Source organism: Salvia splendens, chromosome 9 (genome assembly GCF_004379255.2).
Source record: "Salvia splendens isolate huo1 chromosome 9, SspV2, whole genome shotgun sequence".
NCBI classification, from domain to species: domain Eukaryota; kingdom Viridiplantae; phylum Streptophyta; class Magnoliopsida; order Lamiales; family Lamiaceae; genus Salvia; species Salvia splendens.
Genome location: NC_056040.1, coordinates 27,027,878 through 27,046,167, shown reverse-complemented (window position 1 = coordinate 27,046,167; position 18,290 = coordinate 27,027,878). Strand labels below are relative to the sequence as shown.

The 18,290-nt window shown below is 40.3% G+C and overlaps 2 protein-coding genes across 3 annotated transcripts; one reads left to right on the top strand and one right to left on the bottom strand.

Moving 5' to 3' along the window:
* Positions 1 to 488: 488 nt before the first annotated feature.
* LOC121746956 (umecyanin-like) lies at positions 489 to 2,426 on the top strand. The gene is made up of 2 exons (XM_042140924.1): positions 489 to 758; positions 2,009 to 2,426. Exons 1-2 carry the CDS (start codon positions 581 to 583, stop codon positions 2,305 to 2,307), a joined length of 477 nt encoding a protein of 158 aa, XP_041996858.1. The 5' UTR covers positions 489 to 580; the 3' UTR covers positions 2,308 to 2,426.
* Positions 2,427 to 14,863: 12,437 nt separating this feature from the next.
* On the bottom strand, positions 14,864 to 16,678 carry LOC121749782. 2 transcript variants are annotated; one of them, XM_042144415.1, is made up of 5 exons: positions 16,541 to 16,678; positions 16,340 to 16,449; positions 16,158 to 16,272; positions 15,972 to 16,086; positions 14,864 to 15,865 (listed from the first exon to the last, which is right to left on the bottom strand). In XM_042144415.1, the coding sequence occupies exons 2-5, from the start codon at positions 16,438 to 16,440 to the stop codon at positions 14,946 to 14,948; spliced, it is 1,251 nt and encodes a 416-aa protein (XP_042000349.1). In that variant the 5' UTR covers positions 16,441 to 16,449; positions 16,541 to 16,678; the 3' UTR covers positions 14,864 to 14,945. The 2 variants fall into 2 exon arrangements, with proteins under 2 accessions (XP_042000349.1, XP_042000350.1); XM_042144416.1 differs by having other exon boundaries at positions 16,546 to 16,678.
* Positions 16,679 to 18,290: the final 1,612 nt, after the last annotated feature.

Below are 18,290 nucleotides of genomic sequence, written 5' to 3'. Positions count from 1 at the left end.
TTTCACTTATAGTGGGACGGAGGAAGTATCGAACTTTGGATTTGTTTTAATTTTGCATTAATCAAACTAAGTTTTGGTCATGGATATGCGGATTTTAAAACTAATATGCAAAACCAGTATTTAAAAAAAAACAGAAATTGACATATAAATTCTTATAGACCAATCTTTTAGAATTAGTAAATCTTACTTGGTCTCAAGTCGTATCTAACAAAACATGCCTAAATGAATCGTAGCGTGATGCAAATCTTAAACACTCAATTAATTAAGTGTAAGAACTAAAGTAGTTAGCACTCCATGTATGAATGATGAAATATGAAACCGCGTTTCCAAGAAATTGTGGTCAAAATCACAAAATTCCAGAATCAAGAAAAGTAGACGCTTACTTTAATTTCCCCAAAGCAATATTCTTTCCTTGTTCATATATATTGGCTAATATTATTTTATAGGCCACAACACGCTTTTACACACATATATATAGTCTTTCCGATGCATGAAAATTACATCTCACAACAATTTAGAGAAAAGAAATCAAAGGTAGTACTAAAGAAGCAGGGGCAACCTGGTTGAACACAATTGAAAAATGGCTAACATTAAGAGTTTGGTATTGTTTGGATGGTTAGCCGCCGCCGTATTGAGTGGTTACGCCGCAGATACGTACACGGTGGGAGACGACCTCGGGTGGACGAGACCGCCTCTTGGAGAAGTAGCCTACCAGACATGGGCTAGGGTTAAAGATTTTGACGTCGGAGATACCATAAGTGAGTAGTAAATAATTTTGCATATGTTCAATTAATTTAGCTATTACACAATCTTTCTTTGCAATACTATGTACGCATCACAAATTAAAATATACTAGTATCCTACAATTACTAAACATAAAACTATGATATAATATAATAGTTGTAGATAGAGGAGTCCTAACTTGATTGCAAACTACATCTTTTCCACAAACTTCAAACTAAAATCTGGACAATTAGATTTCAAGATTTGATGTCAACCGATGACAAAAAATGTCAACACAATGTTATCCAGTTGACGATGTGTTGACATTTTTTTGACGTTATTTTCATCTGTAGACATCAAATTCTGAAATCTATTGGTACAGATAGGAAAGAGTAGTTTACAATTGATTACATCTCTATAGATACAACTGCAAACTATATCTCTCTTATAAACTACAAACTAAAATCTGGATCATTAGATTTCAAGATTTGATGTTAACAGATGACAAATAACGTAAACACGATGCAATAGGGAAACCAAATTTTATATACAAAGAGGTTTCTTTATCAGTACACATTGATATTAAGGTTTGGTGATTTTAAACACAACATTGAAGCATCACACGAAAATTACCTACATTAGTGTTAAATATTTGTGTCACGTTCTTTTCGTATGGACAAGATAACTTTATGTCGTGTTTGTGTCGTTATCAATTAGTTTTTCATCACACTTTATATAGCTATTGTATAGTGTAAAATTATATTTTTCTTATGTCGTGTCGTTATCATGTCACATTAATATGAATTATATCATATTACTATCGTATTCGTGTCGAGGTTTTCCAGTATTGTTCATATTTGATATTATCATATATGTGCGATCATCTCGACGTAATAACAATTTAAGAAACCACACATGCTATTTGCTAGTACATGTTTTTACATGAATGTATTGGAGATTGGGCATAGATTTTTTAGCTTTTTTTTCAGGTATACGCACACACCACAGATACTCCCTTAAAATCAAACAGTAGATCATCACACATTAATCATCCATTTCAGGATATCCCAAAATAAAATAATTACTCCGATCCTCTATTCATGTTCTGATACAGACCCAATGTCCCACATCGGTTGTGAGAACAACTGGTGTGGAGTATATAGACTAAATAGATTCTCTCTATCTCCTAACATACTAGTATTTTGGGCTAAGTTCTCATGTTTTGTCTGTATCTATCATCCCAATTATTCATAACCTTTGGACTAATTTGAAAAAAAAAATACAGCATTCAGCTGGAGTGGAACACACAATGTAGCCCAAGTGACAAAAGAGGGTTATGACAATTGCAATGCGACAGGCAACTTGTTGATAGGCCAAGTCCAGACAGTAAGCCCATACAACTTCCTGATCAACTCAACGGACCCTTACTATTTCATTTGCACCGTCCCCGAACACTGCACCAACGGCCAGAAGGTTACCGTCCAAGTCCGCTCTTGGAGCGCCGCCGCTCCCTCAGCCTCCTTCTCGTCTGTCTTCTTCGCCATCGCCGCCTCCACTTTCATCTTTGCATCTCTTTTCTATTAGGATATTTTTATGTTATTATTTTTTCATTCTGCTTTTTGTAATTTGATTCATGTTTTATAGTATCTATTCATTGTGTTGTTCTATATCTAATTTTTAATAAAAATGCATTTTTAGTCAAATCATTAATTAAATAAATAAAGTTTATGATTCCACACGATTAAGAAATTGGACAAAGCTCATGCTAGATAACACAACAATTGAGAATTTGTGAATGACGTTATTAATATTACAACTATAACTAATCGATAATGTATGGTGTAATTAATTTTTGTCCAACGATTCCAAATATTCTCAACATTATTACATCAACACACTGCCTAAGAAATGCAAGAAATGTAAAGAGCAGCCGGTTTTCAAAGATTCTCAACATTCTTAAATTCTCGGATGAGTTTGGAGAAGTCGGGTGTGTAGAATGAAAAAAACACTTCATAGTCCGAAACAACGACTAATCGATATAATTGGTAATGTAATGAAGAAATATGGATTCTATTCCGCTAATACAATATTTCTAAAAAATGTCGTAACATGTTTAATCATTTACGCGAATGATATAAGATCTCGTAACATGTTTAATCACTTACGTGGATGATATAATTATTACGGAAAACTATGTTGGTGAGATTGAGAGCTTGAAAAGGAATCTATTTGTCCGATTTGAAATGAAGGATTTTAATTTGGAGCTATGACGTTCTTTTTTGGTCTTGAGATACTTAGATCGAGCCCATGTATGAATTTTTCTAAAACAAAAGATGAATGTCTAGAATGTTGGAGTGCAAGCAAACACATACACCCATGGATTGAGAATTGAAAAGGGAGCAAAATGGCTTATCGGGAAAGATATCAATGCCTTGTTGGAAAGTCAATCTATCTTTCCCAGACCAATCCTAATATAGCATATGTGGAATAGTGAGTCAATTTATATATCGACCACAAGCTAATCATCTTGAAGTTACGCTCAGAATCGTGATATACTCCCTCTATCCCACTCTAAGTAACACTTTCCTTTTTGGGATGTCCCACTCTAAATGATAAACTCCACTCACTTTCTGTTACTTTATTCTCTCTATCCAACCCACAAAATAACATTACATAAAATTTTGTGCTGAAAAAAGAAATACCCCACTAAGAGTGGGACGGAGGGAATTATTGGACATCGAGTTTTATTTGAGAAACATCGACATTTAGAGATACACAACTTTACCGATGTAGATTAGGTTGACAACCCAGTGGATAGAAGATCTACAGTTAGTTATTTTAACTTTGTTGGAGGTAATCTAGTCATTAGGAGGACCAAGAAGCAGAAGGTGTTTTGCCTCTCAAGCTCATAAGCAGAGTTTAAAAGAGTGATGGTTTACTGGAAGTATTGTGGTTGCGCAACCTATTGTTTGGTTTTCCACCTTTAGAGACATGTTAATTATGTGACAATAATGCTGCAATAAATATCTAAGAACACAGTTAGGCAGGATCAAGAAAAAGATTGATGCTAGAATCATAAAATTGTCCAATGTTCGGTTTGAAGACTAGTTAGCAAATAATTTGACAAAGGCTACAAATTTGAAGAACTTTGCAATGGATTAGGCAAGTTGAGCAATATCGAATTTGTTGCTTAACTTGGGGGCGTTAGAAAGGAAAGAATCATCAAACATAAAAAGAGGGATTATAACATATACTCTCTCCTTCCTACAAGAATATGCATTATTTCTTTTTTAATCCGTCCCACAAGAATATGCACTTTCTAATTTTAGAAAGTCTTTTCACTCTAATAAGATGAGACTCATTCTCCACTAACAATACTTTAATTTTTTTTTCTCTCCATCCCTCTCTTAGTTTACCAATTTTACATTAAAACTCGTGTCGAACCCAAAGTGCATATTCTTTGGGGACTGGGGGAGTACTTCTTTTATCCTATTAAAAGTAACACGTTATTCAATTTGGGTTTTCTCATTAAATGTGACTCATTTTCTAAAATAGAAACAACTTAATCTCTACTTTTTTTCACAAAACAACAATACATACATGAAAATCTTGTTTCGGAAAGCAAGTTACTTCACATTTAGTGGACAAGGGGAGTATTCTCTAATCCTATTAAAAGAGGATGTGCAGTGTAATTATAAGCAAGTAATTTTGTTCAATATCTTAGTTCAACTTCTAAAATTCAATTTCCAAAATTGTTAGTCAACCCACAAAAATTATGGTTAATAATCTAGGTGAAATATATACCTCAAGGCGAATTTTTTCGGGCCATAGAAATAACACGGGTCTTTTTGTAAAATTAACATAAGTACTAAATGCACAATCAAAGCTAAAAAAGAGCTTGTAACTAATTACTCCCTTCGTACCATAAAGTTTGTCTCAGTTTGATTCGGCGCGAGTTTTAAGAAATTATTTGACTTTGTACTAAAGGGAGGCGTATAGTAGAATAAGGGTCCCACATTAAGGAAATTGAAAAGTATATTTAATATCTATTTTTGGTAAGATTCCAAATGGGACTAGACGAAAATGGTAAAATGAAACAGACTTTGTGGAACAGAAGGAGGGAGTATAACCTAGCTATCAAACGCACGCTTAACCTTTAGTGTCAACCAAAATGCACAATTGAACTTCATATAAAGTCGGCTGAAGGGCTGAGGCCATCCACTACGCTGTCACTATACCGTCCCTTAAACAACTATTTGAGGGCCCCACTGTCCTTTTTTACTCCATCTCTTAACTAAGGGACGGAACCTGCAACCCCCCGTCTCTTATCCGTTCCTTAACCGTCCCTTAAATTACTATTTATTCAATTTCATTTTTTTTATTTCCAACCAAATTCAATTAATAAAAACACACTTCATTAAATAAAATAAACTTACAACATAAAATTAGTAAAAAAAAACATAATTTAATAATTTCCTAAAAAATAAAAATACATAATTTAATAATTTCCTCCGCTAAAGTTTGCCCAAATGTGCTCAATTAGATCCTCTTGGAGTTGGGTGTGGGCGCTAGAGTCGCGTGTCCTTGCACGAATAGATAACCGGTCTTGTATAGACGGATGCGCTCCACTTCGAGGCGGACTACTTGCGGTTGAGCGGGGTCGAACCAATTTCCCTCCTCGGGTCCTTCGTCTTGGACAATCATGTTGTTCAAGATTATGCACGTATACATGATGTCGACCATGCTCTCCATGAACCACGAACGAGCCGGAGCTTTGATGATGTTGAAGCGCGCTTGGAGAACCTTGAACGCCCTCTCCACATCCTTGCGAGCAGCCTCCAGCTTTTGCGCAAAAAGAGCCTGCTTTGGGTTCGCAGGCCTGCTGCACGTCTTCACGAAGGTCGGCCACTTCGGGTAGATGTCGTCGGTGAGATAGTACCCCATTTTATACAGCCGGTTGTTGGCGACGAAGTTGATGGCCGGCGCTTTACCGTCCAAAACTTCGGTAAAGAGGTCGGACTGGTGGAGCACGTTTACGTCGTTGTTTGACCCGGGGACCCCGAAGTACGCGTGCCAGATCCAAAGCCGGCAGTCGGCAACGGCCTCGAGTATAACAGTTGGGTGGGTGCCTTTGTGGCCGCTCGTGTAGGACCCCCTCCACGCCACCGGGCAATTCTTCCATTGCCAGTGCATGCAATCGACACTGCCAAGCATCCCGGGGAATCCGTGCACTTGTTCGTGCAGGTCGAGGAGGAACTGACAATCGGTCGTGCTTGGCCTCCGGGGAAATTCGTCGGTAAAGGCTGCCCGGACGCCTTTGCAGAATTTGAGCAAGCACGTGCGCCCAGTGGTGTCTCTGATGTGGAGGTATTCGTCGAACATGTCGGCCGTTTGTCCAGTCGCAAGCTGACGGATTGCTGCAGTACATTTCTGCAGCGTCGTGTGGCTGGGATGGCCGACCGCGTCGAACCTTCTAGGAAGAACTCTCACCGGGCCGCCAAAGTATTCGTGATGTGGAGAAATAGCGGTTTCCCCATGCGAAAACAGCGACGGAAGTAGGTATCTCCCCAAATCGGGTTATCGCAGAAGTAGTCGCGTACTAACCTTGCGGCGGCTTCCTCCCGGTAACGATGGATGTACGTCCGGGAGCGTCGTTGGGGCGGCGCGGCTTTCTCCGCCTCCCAGCGTCGATCTTCTTCAAGTGATTGTTCCATTATTTGACGCATTTGTTCAAAAGGATCCATTAGTTTGAGTTGATTTGAGATGGAAATTGGAGTGGATATAGAGAGGATTTGGGAGAAATAGATGTTTGTTTGTGTGTGAAATGAGTATGAAATATGCGTATTTATAGAGTAAATAAATTTTAAAAAATTAAAAACAAATTGAAAAACGGCTAAAAAACGGTAACATTACCGTTTAAAAAAATTATATTTAAATTCAATTTTTTTAAAAAAAATGAATTATTGCCTCAGCGTGACGAAACCCACTGGCGGGCCAGCGAGTGGGCGTCACGCATGGCTTGGGAGCTCGCCACGTCGCCTCGGCGCGTGGCGAGACGTCGCGTCCTGCGTCGCAGCGTGACGGGTCTCGGGACGTTACGGGGACGGGCTGGGGACGGAACGACTTGCTGCAACGCATCCTGCCGCGGTTCCGTCCCTTCGTGACGGAATGCGGGACGGTGACGGGACGCTTAGTGGATGCTCTTAGTGCATAGAATATAGAAAAAGGAGTCATGGACTTTTCTTGATACAGATTCGAAGAACACCACGTGTCCTTGCTCGTCCTAGAAGGTAAACCATCTCCATAGAATTATTTAAAATAATCATTTCACTTTTTGCTGCAATGACATAGCAAGTTCCATTCTAGTAAGAGGATCCACAATTGCTTTCGCCCAGCAATAGCTCAGTCATAGCCCAGCCACAAACTCCTCCTGCCATATCATCAGCACTAAAAATCATCATGCCACATCATCAGGACAATCAAATAGTCTAGCAATAGCCCAGCAATAGCCTAACCACATCACTCCTAATTATATAAAACAAATAATTGACAATCACACAAAATACGGAATTAAATTTATGACACAGATACTCAAAAATTCAATAATATTATTTAAATTTAAAAAAAAGTACATTAAAAAAAATTACATTATTTAAAAAAAAAAACCCGACCTCCGCCTCACTCCTCGTCTCCGTCGCCCCCGTCGCCGCCAGTACTCCCCTGTGCCCCCCGGTCTTCAAATCGTCACGCATGCTCACGAGTGAAGAAAGCTCTTCTCCTCGGGGTCCTCTGCCGCCTTCCAATCGGCTAAGATCTAGACCATCTGAGCACGCGTTTGTTGACGCTCGAAGAATTTGTGATCCTCTGTCGACTGGCCAAGGGGGGATGTCGACTGGACCTCCTGGGACCCCCTAGCGCCCCCCCCCCCACCGGTTGTGCCCGCCTTTGACCAACCGGGCGAGTTCGGCGAGCGAACGATGGAGGGGACGGGAGCTCCTGAGCACCCTCGGGGAGGTCGTGGGAACCACCGCTGCTGCCGCTGTAATCACCGGTATAGTTCAGTCGTTGCTTCTTTGGCCAGCCAGCGTCGACACCTGCCCGGAACTTCTCAGAGTCGTTCAGCACCTCATAGTAGTTCCAGTAGGTGAATTCCTTATACAACCCGGGCTGGGGGAAGGCTTTCTCCGCTATCCTCCTATAATCATCCTCCGTTTGGCCACTGCTCTGCATGCGGAGGGCGTTGGCGTACAAGCCCGAAAATCAGGAGACCAATTCGGTCCCACGCCTTCCGGCACTCCTCCCTGTTGCGCGGCCTCCCCTCCGAGCAAAATGTCTTGTAGGCTGCTGCTATTTTGGCCCACATGTTGACGATCCTATGATTGTTCGAAGTGAGGGATCATCGCAAACACTCACCCACGCCTTGGACAACGCGACGTTCTCCGCATCCGTCCACCTCCTCCGTGCCGAGCAGTCGTCGTCAACCGGCTGCGACGACTCGCCGACCCTCTTGCCTTTCCCCTTGCATTCCCCTTTGGGGGGCCCCGACCCCACTCTACTCCCCCCGTTTGAACGGGAGTTTCCGGAACACCGAGAAGATCAAACCCCAACTCCTCTAAGGAGAAAGTCTCATATTGCGTGAACTGCGCCTCCGCTGGGGTCGATGTGTGCGAAGAAGCAGTCGAAAAATCAAAACTGGGGTGATAGACGTTTCCCCCTCCCCCCCCCCGGCGTCCCCTGCGTCGCCGGTACCCCTCCCGGCATCATCTGCATCCCGGGTGCCCACCCCGGTATCATCTGCATACCGGGTGCCCACCCCGGCATCGCCGGTAACCCCCCCGGCAATCTCCCCCGGCTGCCATCCCGGGCATCATCTGCTGCCACGGGTACATGTTGTAGTACCCGGGCATCGGACCCTATACACCTCCCACGGGTACCGGGGGAGTTTGATACCCGCTCGTCATTGTAGTACCTTCGTTGTTGTTCTCCATTTCACGTTGTTGATCTTGTACAGAAATTAAGATAGAGAGAGTACTCGTTAAAACAAGTGGTGCGAATGAAAATGACGTGCAAAGCGCGTATTTATAGTGTTTTGAAAATAAATAAGAAAAAAAGAAAATTTCGGTCGCCGGTCCGGAGCCTGCAATGGCGGCGAGCGCATCGCCCAGCGCTCGTGAATCGGCGTGCGCTCGCCGATTTTTTCGCCGATATGACGCTCGCCGGTTACAATGGTTCAGCGAGCGAACAGGCGAGCGCCGGAGATCGGCTAGCCGGTCCGCTCGCCGCCATTATGGATGCTCTAATAAGATCACCCAAAAGAAAAAAGGATATAAAAATTAGCTTCATTTTCAGTTACAATCAAATTTTCCTTAAATCACGTTAATATTTTTTTATTTCAGCAACAAAGTTTGTAATAAGATCAGCTTCATTTTCAGTCATAATTCATTTCAACAATTTTGATCATTTTTATGTTAGTTTTAAAATTATAAAACAAATAAAATATATTAGTACGAAAAAACATACATCGAAAACACGATCATCAAAATTATATCGACGCAAAGATTTTCACTTTCACGTTAAGATCTCATCTCATTAAAACATACATCGAAAACACAATCATCAAAATTTATCCACGCTATTATATATTCACCGTATTTCCTCAATTCTTTTTTCATTGTCTTATTTTAATCAAGTCTCATGGATCCATCCACATTCTTATCAACAACAACTCAAAACTTATCTTTGTGTCGCTCCACTGAAGCTCAGCATCGATCCACTTAATTCATCATTAGATTCGTCTTTCGACACAGTTGATTCTTTGTCTAAGGACAACTACTCTTTGAGAATAGTTGGAGTTAGTCATATACTCCCCCGAGGCAATCAAGTTTATCCAACTTTCATATGGAGCAGAGGTTCCCAAAACTGAAGCTCACATAAAGTATTCAAGAAAGTTAACCAAAAGGATTTTCGAGTGCTACGTCAACCTTTATGAAAATTCGGTTGTGCGAACTCTAAAAAACAACAACGTTCTGTGTCAACAGCGTCGTTGAGGGCACTAGTGATATGTTGTGAGCCTACTTCGATAGGTTAATCCTTAAATCACGAAGTTTTGTGGAAAATCCATTCACGTAATTCACCAATGACATTCGAACTATTCAAGCTCATCCAACAAAAAAAAATCCATACAATTCAATCCAATTCACCATAACACACCATCAAATATTCACATAAATCGCGTCCATTAATAATATAATCTAAATCGCCAAATGTAATTCAACAATAGAGTAATTCAATGAAAGAATTTAAACACGTGTTTGTTGGAGATTTGAGCAAAATGACCATAATTTTCACTACCAGATTCTGATTAAGACATGAGACGCGAAGCTCTTTGAAAGATGAAGATAATATCAGCCTTAGAAGTTATTATAATTCATATTTTTTTTATCTTTTATCCTTCAAAATTCAATAAACTCATAAAAGTAACCAATTGACATAAGGTTCGACTAAGGCCATCAACAACGCTGTCACTAAACCGTCCCTTAAATTACTATTCGCGGCCCCACTGTACTTTTTTACTCCATCCCTTAACTAGGGGACAGAACCTGCAACCCTCCGTCCTTTAACCGTCCCTTAAATTACTATTCATTCAATTTCATTTTATATTTTTATTTCCAACCAAATTCAATTAAAAGAACACACTTCATTAAAAATAAAATAAAATTACAACATAAAATAAAAATACAACTTAAAATTCAAAAAAATAAAAATGACATAATTTAAAATACAATTTTATAGAAAATAAAAAAAAAACTACTCCGCCGGTGAATCATCCCCCGAAGGCAGTGGAGGTGCACTGAAGCCGTGAGGAGGCGAAATGCCAAGTTGTGCTACCATAAACGTAATTCCGTTAAGCCAGACTTGGTATTGGGCGGGCGTCATGCGGGAAGTGTGCGCCATTGTGGCTGTCATGTACATGGCCATAAGGGAGTTGGGGGGTCCCCCGAGCCTGCCTGGCTTGATTCGGCTCGGCCCCTCCTCCCTCTAGCCGCTTTCGCCGCATTTCTCCCTTGCGGCCGACGGCGCCCACGGGAGGACCCCCCGGCATCGTCTGCCGGGGTCTCAACCTCCTGCGAGGCAAACTCTTGTGGCTCACTGCCCGAACCGCCCTCACCAGATGAGTATTGGCCACTCGCCGTGTGCTTCGTGCGCTTCGAGGTCGAGCCCGTGCTGGACCACACACTGCCGGCCCACCTTTCCTCGTCCTTGACGACCTCCCAAACATCGACATATTTGAATTGTTTGCCGATGTCGTCGAAGTAGACCCGCAAAGCCGACCTCAGAATGTCGGCTCCCGTGGCTCCGCTTTGGTAATGAGGCGCTTCATTCTTGTGGATGGCGCAGAATCGTTTGACCTCTCTGTTGACTCGGTCAAAGTGAGCGCGGAGCATCTTATATGTGCGGTGGCAGGACCCCTTCGGCTTAATCTGGTGGTAGGCATCGGTGACCTTTTCCCAAAAGTACTTCCGGGGTTGTTGATTTCCGACGATGGGATCGTACGAGGCGCTGATCTAGGCGTTGTACACCGTCAGCGTTTCTTTGGGGCCGTACGGATGCCGGCCTAGATCCTCCTCCTCCTCGTCCGCCTCGGCCTCCTCCCCTGCCTCGGCCTTCTTCCGGAGTGGGTTCAACGGAATAATCCTCTGGAATCTGGGATAATCCCTGTGAATACCGCGGGGCGGAGGGACGGGCGTATGCATCCACGTCAAAATTGGGTGGTTGGTACCCCCGACGTCGACGAACCCTGGGTGCTCGGCGTCGACGAACCGGAACCACCCAATGTGTTGTACATGCTCTCCCAGTCGCCGAACGCGTTGAGATCCCACCCGCCGGAGCCACCACCGCCGGAGTTTCCGTCGCCGGACATTTTGTGATGAGATGTTAGATGAAAATTAGAGAGGAAATGAAGATGATTTGAGAAGAATAGATGTATAGTTGTGTGTGAAATGAGGATAAATTAAGAGTATTTATAGAGGCAGGAGGGAGTAACTATACGGAAAAACCCAGAGCACAAATGGCATTTTTCAAGTTTTTTTTGTTTTTCATCTTTATCTTCTTTTTAATGGGATAAGACATCGCATTTTATGGGAGCCAAGAAAGTGGTTTGCGCTGCCTTTTAGCAACTGTGGTGATATACTGATAATTTTTTATTCAATTTATGTAAACAAAAAAGAAAAACTTGCATCCTTTCACAAGTATGCCACATATTTTTTTATACTGTTCCACTAATATAAAACATTTGCACCTTGTTAAAAAATCTAGTACCCCATCTGCTTAAAAAAAATAGGTACACCTCCCTTTTCCATCTATCTCTCATAAAAATAACATATTTTCATTAATGAAAAGTTATTCCTAATTCATTACTCATATAAATTAATTTATTTACAACATATACCGCTAGGACCCACCATTAAACACTAATAATAATATTAATCTTACTATCTACTAATACTATTTTAATTAATATTTTCTTCCTCTATTCTATTTTACTAATTATGCATTAATTCACTTGTCATTCCAAATATCTCTTAGTAGTATTAATCATAAGCTGAAAGAGATTAATGAACATAGTGGATGAAATGTATTGGACATCGTGTTAAAAATGAAAATTAAATAAAAACTCACGACTTTTTTCACAGTTAGAGCATCCGCAATATCAGACTAAAGCACGGACTAGCAGTTAGGGCGTGGGGACGCCCACTATTGGAGTCGACTACGGGCGACAGACGAACGGGACGGACGTGAGGTCTGGCGTCGGTGGGATGCGTTAGCCGATCGCTCGTCTGCTATTGTGGTGACGCGATTAGCGAGCGATCGGCTAACGCATTTTTTTAATTTTTTTTAACTCTATATATACGTCTCGTTGCGCTTCATTTTATTCACACCACTTGTGTTAACGAGTTTCTCTTCATTCCCTCTTCATTTCTCATTTCAACAACAAGAAGCCCATATTGGACTCAAGCAAAATATATTTGAAGAGTTATAGGCACAAAGGAGTGCATGTTGATATCTATAATGTAATTTGTTTAAATCGTTGTTTTTTTTAATTGAACTATGTTAATTTTTTTAATTTAATGAAATTATTATTGCACTTTCTCCGTCCGTACTCGTGTCGAATTTTTAATTTCGTATTTGTGAATTTGTTTTATTGGCTAGGGCGTTAGCTAGTCCTAGTGCTAAGCTATTATTATGTTGTGGTTAGTCCTAGTAATGTGGCAGAAGGTGTTTGTGGTTAGTCCTAGTGCTAGACTATTGGTTAGTCCGCCTTATGGTGGATGCTCTTATACCGAGTGGTAATGTTCCTTGAAACTTGGATTTTCATTAAATTTCTAAATTACATGGAGTAACATTCTTTTGGAAATACCCAACATCCACTTTACCAACCCAGATTTACAGTCTTGGACTCAAACATGGAAAAAAAAAGTCATAATGACTAGTAACTTTTGTGGCTATTAAATTTCACAAATAAAGGCCTCAAATATAATACTCCAGAATAATAAATGGAGGACACATGCAAAGAATAAATGAGGTGAGGTGTGATTGATTAAAGTGAAAAACCACCTCTTCTGCCAAATGTAATGTTGGGTTGCATTTGGGAACATGAGGTGACATCTAAAACACACACACACACATGCCAACTTTTGAAGGACCACTCCCCACTTTTATGACACAACACTACTACTCAATAATTCATCCATTTCAAACCTACAACACATCCAAATATATGCAATCTATTTAGTTCTACACTAATCAAACTCCCCCTTACCTTTGCCTTCTGTACTTCAATTTTCTGCTATTTTACTCAATCCCATAAAATTTTGAAGATAAATTAACAAATATCTTTGCTTCATGTACTCAATTTTTTCTGCTTTTCTTCTCAACCAGAAAAATACAGCAGGAGACCAAGCTCAAATAAATGTACTAATTAATAAGTACAAGGGGTACAATATTGAATATCCATAGCTGGTTCAAGCAATCAGAAAAAAAGATTAATGCACTGACCCAATATAGGACTTTATTAATCTGTAACACTATTTTTAAGAATTAAAAATGCGTAATCATGATGAGATAAGGAGTTTAGTTTTCTTAATTTAACAAAATTTGAAGGTCAAAAGGTTGGTTGCTTTCACTTTCTCCTTTGCCAAAAACATCATGGCCTGAAAAGCTTCAGCTACACATGACATATAAAAGCAAGAAATCCACCAAGTTCCAAATTATTACTGTGACAAATAAGAGTTTCCCTCCTTTTTCCAGATGGAAAGAGCAGTTATAAGCGACCTTTTAACATGATGAAATCACACAAAAGAAGAAGCCAGCAATAAATTTACCTCAGTAGTTTACTAAACTGACAAACTATATCAATTGAACTCTTCAGCCATCCAAGAATTCGACCCGACCAGGCCGTGTACCTAACAATGCTTTGACGAGGCATCATCAGAGGAAAGCCCAGATGCAACCCCTTTTCATTGCTTCGTAGCATTGGAGTTCCTAGACAGTAATATAATTCGTGAGTATACAATGAAGACGATTTTTACACTCTCCCGAGGCTGCTGAGGTACTCTTCTGCGTTCTCTAGAACAAATCTTCGAGGGCATTCTTTACCCAATGAGCATAAAGTCTCTCAAAGAAACCAGCAATTGAAACACAAATCATGATTAATAAAGCTAAAGTTTACAGTGTAACAAGTTATTCAATGGACTGCTTCTAGACACAACTAAAAGCTTAGCAGCTATTTATTCTTCAATCATGAATTGACTAGCAAACTTCATAGCCTTTTCTCAAATAGCACTATCAATAAGAATAACTTTTGCTAGATAAGTATAATTGAATATGCAGTTATGCTAACAATTTGCTGCTGTCATAATATAAATGCTTATAAATGGAATATGAAACCTAGAATTAGGACTGCTGCATAATGATAAATACAGTATCTTTACTATTTCTCTTAAAGGATGTGATTCATCGTTACCGTAGGACCTCCAATACAGGACAGGTCACTTAACTTTTACGAACTGCTTCTGAAACTTTTCTAGCAAGAACTTGGACAGAGAAGTCACATAAAGGACTGCAACTGCATACAAGCTTATAGATGCAATCTACAATTTTTTTTTCCATTTTCTTTTGAAAAGATATAATTTCGCGATACAAACAATGAGAAATGCAAATTTCTACATACCAGGTCTTCTCATTTGACCAACAAAATGGTTAGTTGAATCCTGTGACCAGAAAAATTGATCATTTCCTAAATCTCCACTAACCGATTGCCTACGCTTCCTAGAAACTAAGTCCGCATTCTGACTCTCACTCTCTTCGTTCCGCTTACTTCTATTCAACCACGTTGTGTTATGAGCAGGCTTCATAGGAAAGAAAGGGAATTCCTTCTCCACGGGAAGGCCTTCATACGAAGATAGCCTACGACCAAGGCTATCAGTAACGAAACCAGAGGCCTTTTCCCTGCTCGAATTCGAATCAGAAAATAGTCCCAACCTCAGGTCCAAGTCAAAGCCGGCATGAGTTCCCTTCCCTTTGCTAACCTTGGAAGCAAGGTCACATGTCCGCTTCCCAAAAAACTTATCCTCGCCATATGGGAATAGATTCTGTAAGCAACCAACTTCGGAAGCAGGTTCAGCAGGTGATGAAAATACCGGCACACCAATAATTACAGAATCCGACTTTTGAGCTCCGTGAAAGCCCAACTGACGAACCTCGGGTTTGAATGTCATCCCATAGTACAAGGGGTACACCGAGCTTCTACTAAGCGAAGCATTACTACTGCCAATACAATGAAGCTTCTTCGTCTCAAATGAAGAAGCAATGTGGTGCTGGTTAGTACTGTTGGGTATGACTCGCTTGTTAGAATCCCAAACTAAACGGGACGAATCCACATGTTGGGACATCTTGATCATCGACCTACTGGTGGCTTGGGTGGGCAGCAAATCAAGATTTCGTTCATTCACATTGTCATTTAGGAACCTCGGAGACAAGCTATTGTTGCATTCCTCATAGGACGGTCTGAGGTAAGTCCTCAGATTGTTGTGCCTTTGGCTCCTCGATGCCCTTACCGGTACACACCCTAGGTTAAGTGCAGCTGAAAAAACACAATTCCATTCCACATAGCAAGATTAAAACCAAAGCAAACTAGCTAGAAGATCACAATGATGAAATAAAACCAAATAATGAGATAAAAGATGCACCTTCAACACAGGGAGGCAGAAGCTCCCCAGTCTCCGTGCTCTCGTCTTTCCTAATAATTGTGTCGACGGCATCATTCACTCGGTCCCATAGCGTCTCAACATTCGAGTATTCAGCCTATAAACACAATCAGTAAACACCAATTATAGCAAAATTGAGCTCAATAAAAAATGGGGAAAGGGCAAAACCTCAGAGTTGGCTTTGGAGTAGATGATTTCCTCAGCTTTTAACACCACAATAGGGAGCATCTCTTGCCATTCTTTATTCTTTTTAGTTGCAGCGGAGTGATTATCGTGTACGAGTCTAATCAAGAAGACAGTTTTAGCAAGAGCTTAGAACAAAATTCAGCTAAATTAAGGAAATCCAGTACCTGAAAATCTGTTGGATAACGAGACCTCTGATGGGCTGGTGCCTTTCACTGTGCCAAGCTCTGCGCACGCACTCGTACGGTCTGGGACCTGGGCGGGGCATCTTGTTCAGCTAGACCAAATATCAAACAGTTGGCGCAATCAACGAAGCAGAAGTAGAAAAGCAAAATTGGCGAAGAGGGGAAGAAGGAAGGGAGAGATACATTACAATACAATGTTGGCGGAGGAGTATGAGCTGAGAAAGAGGAGAGATGCTGCGCTTTTTAGCATTTGGTTTTTTCTCACAAGCAATAAATGGTTTTAACGATGGGAGAGAGTGGGGCTGTTTGATATTGCCCCCAACATCCTACAGCCTTCTCATTTTTCATCACTATATACTCTTTTCATCTTTTATTACACTCCCTCGTCCCTTGTCACACTTTATCTGGACACGAGTTTATAAAATGTATCGAAAGTAAATTAAAAAAGTTAGTTGAATGTCAATCCTACTTTAATATATTTATTTTATAATAAAATGTGAGTAAGAATGAGTTAGTAAATTATGTGGTCCACTACAAAAAATGATTAAAAGTAAAATACAACAATTTTTTTAAGGGACGGACAAAAATGAAAAATTCTGGGACGGAGGGAGTATATCTCAACTTTTTTATTTTGATCCGCCCTTATTAATTATGTCACTTAACTTTCTTTAGGCAATTGATTCTATATTCAAATAACTCAATTCCTCTCATCTTTTATTACTCCATTCCTTCACCATTTAAAGAGCATTTTTTACTTACACGAGTTTTAAGAAATTGTTCGACTTTATAGAGAAAAAGTAAAGAGAGAAAGTGAGTGAAATGTGGGATCCATTTCAAGTATTAGTTTTATATTGGATTGTGAGTGTAAAAAATTGGTGGAATATGAGGTCCACATGCTAAAAGTGGAATAAAGTAAATGGTTTCATAAGTCGTGGATAACCAAAAATGGGAAAATAATTCTTTAAATTGTGCACAGAGGGAGTACAATATATAAAAGTATGACTCATATATCACTAACTTTTTCAACCCACTTTCTTTTACATTTCTTAAAATCCGTGTCGGGTCAAAGTGGGGCACATATTAGGAGATAGAAAGATTATGTAATACCTCTCCGTCCCTGAAAAGTATGAACTATTTCCTCATTTGTTTGTCTCTGAAAAGTTAAGATCTTTTTAATTATGGAATAGTTAAACAATACATTATCCTTAGACATCATTTTATTTACAACTTATACAATTATACTAATGATGTGCAACTCAATTAGAGGAGATGGTGCATTTTTTTCTATGTTGTTAAGAGTGTTTTTTCCAACTTGTGCACTTCAAGTTTATCCTCTTTCTGGGCCACTGAGATACTTGCAACCCCTCTCCTTGTGTGGGATTCACGGAAAGCGTGTCTGCATCCCTTCCATAGGCCACTTGTCGAAGTGCCATTGTGCATTTCTGCAACATAAAGAGGCCGGCACGGCAAAATCCATCAGGCCGTCGTAGGAAGTATACGTCACGAGCAGGGAGTGCATCAATGATGCGCAGAAATGCCAGCCGCCACATCCGGATCGCCTTCAAAAGTATACTCAGGCCATCGAAGTTCCACGGAAAAATATTTTTGAAATAGCCGGAGAGCAACATTCTCACGATCTTGGTGAATATACGTCCGTGTTTGTAGTATGCATGGAGCTTGGGCAAGCCAAGTATTGATTGTATCGAGCAACCTCTTTCCCAATGTCTTCAGAGATTGCAGGCATAACATCTACGATCATTTTTATGGCCTGGCCAAGAAGAGCATTTTCATCCAGGACCAGATTCATATTTTTTAGAGAGATAAATTTTGTAAAAGAGAAATGTGTTGAATGACAAATGAAGTGGAATTTATAGAATTTGAAAATTAAAAAAAAAAAAAAAAAAAAAAAAAGTTCTACCCGCCACCCACTTCC